General features: G+C 46.2%; 2 protein-coding genes across 2 annotated transcripts in view; both read left to right on the forward strand.

The window, feature by feature from the left end:
• The window catches only part of LOC137040007 (SLAM family member 9-like), a 228,083-nt gene that overhangs the window by 143,390 nt on the left and 73,017 nt on the right, over nt 1-11,676 (forward strand). The gene's annotated exons all lie outside the window — the stretch shown is intronic.
• LOC137039405 (uncharacterized) lies at nt 1,634-4,908 on the forward strand. The gene is made up of 2 exons (XM_067414722.1): nt 1,634-2,035; nt 2,451-4,908. The coding sequence occupies exon 2, from the start codon at nt 3,061-3,063 to the stop codon at nt 4,162-4,164; it is 1,104 nt and encodes a 367-aa protein (XP_067270823.1). The 5' UTR covers nt 1,634-2,035; nt 2,451-3,060; the 3' UTR covers nt 4,165-4,908.

Here is an 11,676-nt window from a genome sequence, read left to right on the forward strand (position 1 = left end):
CTACAGGTTAATCTACAACAGCTCCCTCTATAACATCTCCTTCCACCCACGTTGACAATATTTCCTCCATAATAAATCACAATACTATGCATTATTATACAACCACCATAGTTACCCCCCCCCCCAAATAAATAAATTAATTAATTAAATTAATAAAAAATGACCTCACCATCATGAAGTGGAAACCTACTTTCACACCCAAAACCCATCACAGTGCACAGATTTTTCTTCACAATCACAATCTTTCAACAACATTTCACTTTTTTTCTCACTTCAGTTCATAATCTTTCAGATGACCAGGCAATTTCCTGGTTCTAGGTGACCGTCTCACAACAGGGCTAACGGATTTGTTCCTGTCAGTGGTCCTCTCAGAAGTTGGAGAGGAATCCAGCTGTTTCAAAGGGATTGGTTTCACCAGAAATGTCCTCAGCCCCCGGTTCCTCAGTCTCTTTAGCACCTATCAGATCAGAGTTATCAGGGAAATATCTACAGTCCATGTCCTCTGAAAGATTCACAATCAATTTCTGCCAGCCATGAATTTGGTCCACTTGTCTTCGGACCAATCTCCCATCACCAAGCATCACTTTATAAGAAAGTGGTCAAGCCACAGTCTCTGTGTGCCCAGGAATCCATTTTGGATCTCCAACACCAAATCTCCGTTCATGGGCCTTTATTATCATGATGGACTTTTTGCTTTTATTGTTGCTCCTGAATCTTTCTAGTTGACTCTTCTATTCAAAGATATCCCCTTTGGTCTCTTCAAATATGGAACTTGTTGCTAGGGAGCTTGACAATTGTTGCTAGGGTGTTGTTACAGAGTGTCCAAGAAGATAATTAAGATTGAATGATTGAGTCAAACGAGCCCACGTCCATCTCTATGACACTGCTGCAAAGATATCCATCTGGGCCTTTATAATGGCAGTTTATAGGATCAGTTGCTAGGGTGCTCTTAATGGTTGCTAGGGCATGGCTTGATAGCTTCACGATGATCCTGAGAGACTGATTGGTTGCATGAGTTAAATAAGCCCACCTCCCACTTCTCTGACATTGTGATCCAGAGTTATGTTTAATAAAGTATTTCTATGCAAGTTCCCATAGTAGGAAAAACACACACGAGCACTTCCTGTTTCATGGGTCGCGTCTTCACCATAGTGTGTCTATAGGGCAGCTCTTGCGTCCCAGGGGTTAAACTTACACCTCATTGTGAGGTATGATTTTACAGAGCCTGACAGCCTCTTCAAATGTGGTAACCCATGTCTCTACGAAATCCTCGTTTATATCCTGTTGTAGCAGTATGCACGTTGTTGGTAGGAGGAGTCTCCTTATCTGGTAGCATATAAGAGTGGTCACAATGACGCTATGTGTGTGCGTCTTCCTCCACGTTTGTGAGCGAGCCACCGTACTTCCGGCGGGGCGTGTGTGAACGTCTGAGAGGTAGGAACTGCTGTCCGAGATTGCGTTGTGATCTGTTTTGTTTGGCCAGCATACAGGGTTTCAGGGTTTTATTTTGTTAAAGGGTGGACTGAGGAGCTTTTCGGGATGCCTTCGGCAACAGCCGTTTCTATGGAAACCCGTGCAACCCGCATTTTCTGTGTTGTATGAGTCGCCAAATAACCGGTAGGCTTGGGTTTTGGTTTCACTGTATCAATGTTTGGGGCTTGGTCGTTAAACCTGTCTTATGCTGTCTTAAACAACAGGTGGTTTAGGTCATCGTGCAAAGGACGTTGCAGTGGGCTTTTGGTCTTAATTAAACGGACGTTTGAATTCTGCGTTTCTGCTCTGCTTTACATCATCGGCACTTTTATACTGATCTCCATTGCTCTTGGGACATGAGGGGAGTGAGTGCACGACCCACTGCTGCTTTCAATCGGCGTATCTACTCGTCTGTTGCAGTTTGAGGGGTTCGCTGCACCATAGCGTTTCATTCTTTTTTTACATGTGCATGTCTGTAGCATTTTCAGTGGTACAGGATCAGCTGACCCGCCGTTCTGGGCCTGTGACGTGGTGCTTCGACTTTTAGTGAAACTCAACACTCGTGAGTAACAAAAGTGACTCAAAGCCATGAATGGCTTGCAATAAACAGTCAGCCATTTAACTGTCACCAGTCGTTTGATTGTCTTTGTGTTTACTTTGGTTGCAATTAAATTATATTGCTTTATATGTTTATTTTGATGTACGTAGTTTATATGCATATCTGTTTATTAATCTGATTTTCAAGTGGTTTATTGTGTGTGTGTGTGGTTTAAATTCTCTTTTCTGTAATTTGTGTTTTGTTTCCAGTCCACCAATAAGTGGTTGTTGGATGCGGCACCTCCGATGGGTTGGACTGGTTTTTGTGAATTTAGTTATTTTCTTGTGAATTTAGTGTTCCATCATTTGTATGATTTATGATTGTTTAGTTAATTTCTAAATTGTCCTTTTTTTTTGATTTTCATTTTTTTTCCCTTCAGAATTGAGGCAGCTAGCTGCAGATGACCAGCATCTTCCTGTGTTGTGGTGGTGGGTTCCCTTCCTGAGTGCCGTGTTCACAGTGAGGTGTGCTGTGGTGTGAGTGTGCACGTATGATCGCTGTGTTCATCTTGCTTGGGAGTGTTCGCCTCCAATTCTGAAGTGGTATTTTTTTGTTGTTGTCCTTTTTGATTAGTGTTTGTGTGTTGAAATCGTTAATGGGTTTTAAATAAAGTTATCTCTTTTTGTACTCAACCCATGTCTGATACCTGACTCAGCCGTAACGAACCTGTGAGCTTTGCTCACAATTATTAAGGATTGTTCCCCGGGAATGAGATCACTCGGGGTGGCGTAGTTGGTGTTTATGTAAATCTTCATTTCGGGGTCTATTTATATCCAGGTCTGGCGTCCTGTAGAAATGTATTGAACCCCTCTGCGAACATTCATTCATAACTGCCACATTTGGCGTACAGTCGGCAGGGTATATTCGGCTGTTGTTCAGATTCAGACATTGGGATTTTTTTTTTTGTTTGTTTTTGTTGTTGTGTTTCGTTTTGCAGAACGGTGGTGACTGTGCTGTGGCATTTGACTGGTGAGTATCCTGTTTACATCATGGATAATGAGTTACAGGAGATGAGGGATTTAGTGGCCCAATTAAGGGCAGATAACGAGAGACTGCGGCAGGAACAGGCAGTGGTTGAACCGGCTGATCCTGGCGCAGCTTCTACTAGCACGGCGCCGCCTATTACGCCTCGGTCAGCTGATCCAGGTGCCAGTGTAGTTGAGCGGTTCGTGTTTGTTCCAAGAGATAGACGTTGTCCAAATTTTAATGGCAGGTTGGGCATTCGTATTGATGAATGGGTTGAAGAAGCCCGAGCATGCATGCGTTTGCGTAATATGACACCCGCTGAGCAGGCCTTTTTCCTGTACGATCATCTTGAGGGTGAAGCTCGAGACGAGATTAAATATCGGTCAAATGCTGATAAGAGTGATCCAGACAAAATCGTTGCCGCGTTGCGCGAGGTATATGGTTGTGTAGAGTCGTATATCACGCTACAGGAAACCTTTTTTTCTCGGCGGCAACAAGAGGGAGAAACTTTGTTAGAGTTTTCCCTGGCCTTGCTGAGTCTTTTTGAGAGGGTGAAAAGTCAGTCGCCACATGTTATTTCTAATGCTGACATCGTCGTGAGGGATCAATTTGTTGAATGTGTGTTGGATAATGCGCTTCGTAGGGAATTAAAACAATTAATAAGACGCCAGCCCACTGTAACGTTACTTGAGGTTCGGGGGGATGCGATCCGCTGGGAAAGGGAAGGAATGCCAGGTGGTGTTAGGGGGCGAAGTCAGTCAGTCCCTTTGGTAAGTGGAATTCAGTACGAGGTTCGGGGAAGTCCTGGTTTAAGTTCGGTTCGGGGCGATCAATCATCTGAATTAAGTGAACTACGTGAGATGCTGCGTCGGCAGCAACAGCAGATTGATCTGCTCACCCAAACTATGGCCCGTAACCAAAATACAGCCCGTAACCAAAATTCTTTTTCACGTGGTCGTGCGTCTCATCCGGCTCAATTGATCTGTAGGAGGTGTCAACAACCAGGTCATTTTGCGCGAGAATGCGACGGGGAACGTTGTCCTCCTCGCCCTCTGTCGCGCCCCTTTACTGCTCCTTTGTCTGGTGAACCAAGGCCATTGTCCGGTCCTAATTATTCGGAAAACTAGTTCCTACCGGGCTGCGGAGCCACAGTTCGGTAGGGAGCGCACGTGGCTCTTATGTTTTTAATAATGACGGGTCGGCATCCCGTTTAGTTTCTTCATGTCCACACCTTATTGTTAACATCGGGGGTGTTCAGGTACCCTGTTTAATAGATACTGGTTCCATGGTGTCAACCATTACAGAAACCTGTTTTAGGTTGAGGTTTGAGCCATGGGGCCAGGATCGGTTGCGCTCTTGTCACTGGCTGCAGCTACGTGCGGCTAACGGACTTGAAATTCCATATATTGGGTATCTTGAATTAGATATCGAATTGTGTGGTAGTATAGTCTCTGATTGTGGGGTGTTGGTGGTCCGTGATCCCCCTGGTGGTGGCACTGACATTCCCGGCATCCTGGGAATGAATGTCCTCAGTCGCTGCTTCCGGGAGCTTTTTGGCCGTCACGGATCCACCTTGTTTGAATTGCCATCTGTTGCTCAGGATTTGGAAATTAGGCGGGCATTTCAAGAGTGTCAAGTTGTTTCAGGTTGCGGCAGTAATGCAAAGGTAAGAGGGCGTAGTGTGTGTCGTATCTCAGCCGGTACTCTGAAATTTGTGACGGCAACGTGTTCGTCTTTGCTTGCGGGCAAGACAGTGTTATTTGAGCCCCCCGAGACTGGTTTGCCTGCAGGACTTCTGGCCTCACCTTCTTTGGTGCAAGTGAGTGGGGGTACTGTTCGGGTGCCCATAGTTAATGTCGGTACCGTTGATGTAGTGCTCTATCCCGCTACGGTTGTAGGGAAGTTGAGGGAAGTATACTTGGTAGGTCTACCTGCTGGACTGACTGAAGTCCCGTCAGTGACAGCTGTGGTAGCTTCCTGTGATGTTTCCATTCCGTCAGTGTCAGAACAGATTGAGCTGGTTGATTTAGGAGGGCTACTAGCAGAAGAACAGGAGCAGGTTAAGGCTCTCCTTCGTGAGTATCAAAGTGTGTTTTCAATGCACGAAGGAGACCTTGGTTGTACTAACCTTCTCTCTCACGAGATTCCCCTGACAGATGATATTCCAGTTCGACAACGTTACAGACGAATTCCACCATCAGAGTACGAGTTGGTTAAGACCCACATTAGCCAGTTGCTTGAAGCGCAAGTTATACGGGAGAGCTGCAGCCCATACGCCTCACCAGTTGTATTGGTTAGGAAAAAGGACGGTAGCCTGCGCATGTGCGTGGACTACCGTCAGCTCAATGCCAAAACACGCAAGGACGCTTTCCCGCTGCCTCGTATTGAGGAAACGTTGGATTCATTGACAGGGGCCCACTGGTTTTCCACCTTAGATCTGGCCAGTGGGTACAATCAAGTCCCTGTCTCTGAATCTGACCGTTCCAAGACTGCCTTTTGCACCCCTTTCGGGTTGTTTGAGTGGAATCGCATGCCCTTTGGCCTGTGTAACGCGCCAAGCACGTTCCAACGCTTGATGGAGCGGCTCTTTGGTGACCAGCGGCACCAGTCTGTCTTGTTATATCTTGACGATATCATTGTGTTTTCCTCGTCGGTGCAACAGCATCTGCAGAGACTGAGGATGGTACTGGGTCGCTTGAGAGCCGAAGGCCTTAAAGTAAAACTGGGGAAATGTGCGTTCTTCCGTGAAGAGGTAAGGTATTTGGGGCATGTGATTTCGGCACAGGGCGTGGCGACTGACCCAAGTAAGATTGAGGCCGTGGCTCAGTGGCCACGTCCTGGGACTGTGTCTGAGTTGCGAACCTTCTTGGGGTTTGTCAGCTACTATAGGCGTTTTGTGGAGGGGTTCGCTAAACTGGCAGCCCCGCTACACAAAGTAGTGGCTGAATTAACTCGGGGTAAGTCAGGTAAGCGCAGTCAGGAGTTGGCAGTTGTGTGGTCCCCGCAGTGTGAGGAAGCATTTCAGGCCTTAAAACATAAGCTTACTACAGTACCGGTCCTGGCGTATGCTGATTTCACACAACCTTTCATATTGGAGGTCGACGCCAGCTACTCAGGGCTTGGGGCAGTGCTTTCGCAGGAGGTTAATGGTAAAGTTAGACCTATTGCCTACGCTAGTTGCGGCCTTCGGCCGGCTGAGCGAAACACTGCAACGTATAGTTCCATGCGCCTTGAGTTTTTGGCACTGAAGTGGGCCATGGCCGAAAAATTCAGAGAATACCTGTTAGGACATAAGTGCATTGTTCGCACCGATAATAACCCATTGAGTCATCTGGCCACGGCCAAGTTGGGTGCTACAGAGCAGAGGTGGGCTGCGGAATTGGCCTCATTTGACTTTGAGATTCAGTACCGGTCAGGTAGGAGTAACCAAAATGCTGATTCACTTTCACGGATAAATCCTGTGGGACAACAGCTTGACAGTAGTGATTCGTTGGGGGTGGTTGTACCGGAGCTGTTGAGGCGAGCTGTGGTTATTGAACCAGTGCAGGTGACTACGTCGAGTGCAGTACAGGTCTTTCCGGGCCGTTCTGCACATGACATTAGGGCCCTGCAGGAGGCAGACCCAGTTATAGGGGAAGCCTTGAGGTTTTGGCGGCAAGGGAGATGTCCAGGGCCACAAGAACGTCGACTCTTGCCTAAGCCAGTGACTACACTCCTTCGCCAGTGGGACCGGTTAGTAGAACAAGAGGGTCTATTGTATCGCAGGGCCTTCCGTCCTGACGGAGGGGAGGTGGTACTTCAGGTGGTAGTGCCGGTAACTTTGCATTCAGAGGTGTTAACCTCATTACATCAGCACCATGGTCATCAAGGCATTGAACGCACTCTCGAGTTAGTACGGCAGCGGGGCTACTGGCCGGGGATGTCAGCTGATGTGACCCGCTGGATTCAGGAGTGCGAGCGGTGTCAGCAGGCCAAAGATGTTGCACCAGTTGTCCGGAGTTACATGGGGCATTTGTTGGCCTCCCGCCCAAGCCTGCAGTCTCCCTCTCATTTACTGAAGCTTTCGCGCCTCGATCGCCCCCCGGTGACCGGTCCCAGTATAGCCGCCCCTCTGTGATTTCTAATGGACGCGAGGCAAACTAAATAATAAAATAATCACTTCAAAAAATTTCCCCCAAAGTTAGTTTATGTCACTGGAGGCAGTTATCATCACGATGATTTCATTTCAGGTGTTCGTTTTAAAAATAAGTTTAGTTTGAGTTAGTTATTTGATGCTATAAAAACGGGGGGTGTGACGTCATGATTGACAGCTGAGACTGACGTCTTCTCTGAGTGAAGTTGTCACTGAGGCACTAACAGACTTTTTTCGAAATTTTTGGGGGCAGATTAGAGCTTTAGCTTTAATTTCTACATTTCCATAACTGTTTATTTCACACCAACATAATTAATTGTTCTGCATCTGCGAGAGTGTGGGCGGGCTTTTGATATCGCGACTGTACTTCCTGCTCTACTTCCTGCGCTCTACTGCGCAACTCCGGTCCCGAAATCGCTACTGCGCAGACTCGGTCCCAAGATGTCCGCGCCGTGCAAGGCTGCCTGAAAGCTTCAAATATGACAAGCGGAAACGGATGATGTCGAGTCGTCCATATTTTTTACGGTCTATGCTCCCGCCCAAATGAAATAGTGGCTATCGATTTTACGGTGTTGGAGCCATCTCAGGCCGGGCAGGAGAACGTTTTAGTAATGACTGATGTATTCAGTAAATTTACGGTGGCTGTTTCCACCTGGGATCAACAGGCTGGGACTGTGGCTCGGGTCTTGGTGGAGGAGTGGTTTTTTAAGTTTGGGGTTCCTGGGCGGATTCATTCCGACCAGGGCCGCAATTTTGAGTCCAACTTGATCCAGCAGTTGTGCAGTCTCTATAATGTGGGTAAATCTCGTAGCACTCCGTACCATCCAGCCGGTAACGGTCAGTGTGAAAGATTTAATCGGACCTTACATAACTTGTTGCGGACTTTGCCCATGGAAAGAAAGCGGGACTGGGCATCCTGCCTACCACAGGTGCTGTTTTGTTATAACACCACTCCCCACCAGGCTACCGGTGAGTCGCCCTACTTGTTAATGTTTGGGCAAGAGCCAAGGTTGCCTATAGATTTCTTGCTCGGCCAGATACAAGAACCAGTGGCAGGTCGAGTACATAGGTGGATGGAGGAACATCAGGCACGGCTGCAGGTTGCTGCTGAGGGTGCTCGAGAACGGCTACAGGTAGTGGCAAGCCGCCGTAAGGCGGGACATGATCAACGGGTGAAGGAATTACCATTGAGCAAGGGCCAGTTGGTCTACCTGAGAGACTATGGGGTCCGGGGTCGCCACAAGATTCATGATCTGTGGAGTTCCACTGTATACCAGGTAGTTAAAGTCCCTCAGACTGGTGGGTCAGTGTATACAGTAGCCCCAGTGAGTGACTTGAGTCAGGTGCGGCATGTCCATCGTTCGGCCTTGAAGCCTCGAGCCCAAGGGAAGGCAGCATCGGTTGACCTCCCCGAGAGTGTGGATGAGTCACCGGTTCCCCTGGAGACCGAGGTAGAACTGGAAGATGGGGATCTGGCCTATGTGGTATCGGAGGCCCCGACGCTTGTTTGTGACGGAGCCACTGTGAGTACGTCCCAATTGGGAACAGCACTTCCCACTGCTTTCCTCGAAAATGATCTTGGGGTAGGATTTGCAGTAGAGGCCACCCCCAGCTTATTACCTTCGATAGGGCCATCTTCCCCAGGATTGTCTTCTGTGGTGGTTCCACGGCGAACAGGACGAGTAGGGGCAGGTCAACATTCTAACGTGCATCACTTACCGCGAGCTGTAGGGGCTGCAGACTCTCCTGTATGTGGGGCTAATGCCGTCATGGCTTTGTTTAGGCCGTGGAACTAGAACCTTGTGGGGAGGGGCCATTACCTTTTTTTAGATGTTTTTCCGTCGGGACGACGATAACAAACGGGGGGTAGACTGTAGCAGTATGCACGTTGTTGGTAGGAGGAGTCTCCTTATCTGGTAGCATATAAGAGTGGTCACAATGACGCTATGTGTGTGCGTCTTCCTCCACGTTTGTGAGCGAGCCACCGTACTTCCGGCGGGGCGTGTGTGAACGTCTGAGAGGTAGGAACTGCTGTCCGAGATTGCGTTGTGATCTGTTTTGTTTGGCCAGCATACAGGGTTTCAGGGTTTTATTTTGTTAAAGGGTGGACTGAGGAGCTTTTCGGGATGCCTTCGGCAACAGCCGTTTCTATGGAAACCCGTGCAACCCGCATTTTCTGTGTTGTATGAGTCGCCAAATAACCGGTAGGCTTGGGTTTTGGTTTCACTGTATCAATGTTTGGGGCTTGGTCGTTAAACCTGTCTTATGCTGTCTTAAACAACAGGTGGTTTAGGTCATCGTGCAAAGGACGTTGCAGTGGGCTTTTGGTCTTAATTAAACGGACGTTTGAATTCTGCGTTTCTGCTCTGCTTTACATCATCGGCACTTTTATACTGATCTCCATTGCTCTTGGGACATGAGGGGAGTGAGTGCACGACCCACTGCTGCTTTCAATCGGCGTATCTACTCGTCTGTTGCAGTTTGAGGGGTTCGCTGCACCATAGCGTTTCATTCTTTTTTTACATGTGCATGTCTGTAGCATTTTCAGTGGTACAGGATCAGCTGACCCGCCGTTCTGGGCCTGTGACGTGGTGCTTCGACTTTTAGTGAAACTCAACACTCGTGAGTAACAAAAGTGACTCAAAGCCATGAATGGCTTGCAATAAACAGTCAGCCATTTAACTGTCACCAGTCGTTTGATTGTCTTTGTGTTTACTTTGGTTGCAATTAAATTATATTGCTTTATATGTTTATTTTGATGTACGTAGTTTATATGCATATCTGTTTATTAATCTGATTTTCAAGTGGTTTATTGTGTGTGTGTGTGGTTTAAATTCTCTTTTCTGTAATTTGTGTTTTGTTTCCAGTCCACCAATAAGTGGTTGTTGGATGCGGCACCTCCGATGGGTTGGACTGGTTTTTGTGAATTTAGTTATTTTCTTGTGAATTTAGTGTTCCATCATTTGTATGATTTATGATTGTTTAGTTAATTTCTAAATTGTCCTTTTTTTTTGATTTTCATTTTTTTTCCCTTCAGAATTGAGGCAGCTAGCTGCAGATGACCAGCATCTTCCTGTGTTGTGGTGGTGGGTTCCCTTCCTGAGTGCCGTGTTCACAGTGAGGTGTGCTGTGGTGTGAGTGTGCACGTATGATCGCTGTGTTCATCTTGCTTGGGAGTGTTCGCCTCCAATTCTGAAGTGGTATTTTTTTGTTGTTGTCCTTTTTGATTAGTGTTTGTGTGTTGAAATCGTTAATGGGTTTTAAATAAAGTTATCTCTTTTTGTACTCAACCCATGTCTGATACCTGACTCAGCCGTAACGAACCTGTGAGCTTTGCTCACAATTATTAAGGATTGTTCCCCGGGAATGAGATCACTCGGGGTGGCGTAGTTGGTGTTTATGTAAATCTTCATTTCGGGGTCTATTTATATCCAGGTCTGGCGTCCTGTAGAAATGTATTGAACCCCTCTGCGAACATTCATTCATAACTGCCACACTGTCAAAGTTCATCCCCATTTTTTGCTCACTGTGCAAACATTGTACGCCCGATCACTTATAAAAGTCAAAGCACATCTCTCTTAAAAAAGCTGTATGATTTGACACCACATTAATGGGTCAATGAGAACAGTTTTTGACTTGAAGTGAGAAAGAGAAACTTCATCGCAACACACACATGTGGGTGAGTGTGTGGTGGTCAGATCCGGTGGGGGAGGATTCACACTCAGCACTATATTATCACAGTTTAACACTTGAGTTAGTTCACTGTGTGTGTTCACATATTTCAGTGTTATTTGAGATGGTTCATCTGTTTATTTTGTGCGGCGTGTGGCATATGGCTGGTAAGTTTATTTCTTTTAAGACATTACATTATGCTTTAGCTTTAACACAAAGTAATCAGCTTTTTCTAATCAACAAAGGTATTTGCATTCTCTGTTATTCCTAAATAAAAGATGCACAAATAAAGCAGAAATGAATTTGATTCCACACTTTTAACAACATTTGAAAATATAATAAAAGTTCACAATGAAAGTGTTAAAAAACTACAAACATGGCAGATGTGCGAGTCCGGCGGTTAAGAGGTTTAGATAAAGGGGTTAACGTGACTAATAATCAACATTTAACCTGATAAAAAATATTTATTTAATATTTTCCTCATTATATTTCATCTGCAACACTGAACCTGTATAAAGATCTGTTTGGCCATTAACTTTATATTCATCGTTGTATTAATATGAGGAGAGTCTCATGAAAGACCCACGACTGCAGATCAATGAGCTGCTTCTTTTCTCTCTGATACTGAAGGAAATGAAATGAAGTGTGGAGGATGTTAACTGAAGATGATTGACAGGTCAGTTTACAGTGACAGGATGTGTAACTAAGTGACAGAGGCTGTCCGTTAAAGACTGTGATGTGATAGTACGTCCCACAGCTTTACTCTTACACACTCAGAAGTACTTTTTCTTTAAAAAAAAGATTATCTTCAAATTAACTATTATTAAATGATCCC

Source organism: Pseudorasbora parva, chromosome 14 (assembly GCF_024679245.1).
Source record: "Pseudorasbora parva isolate DD20220531a chromosome 14, ASM2467924v1, whole genome shotgun sequence".
Lineage (NCBI taxonomy): Eukaryota > Metazoa > Chordata > Actinopteri > Cypriniformes > Gobionidae > Pseudorasbora > Pseudorasbora parva.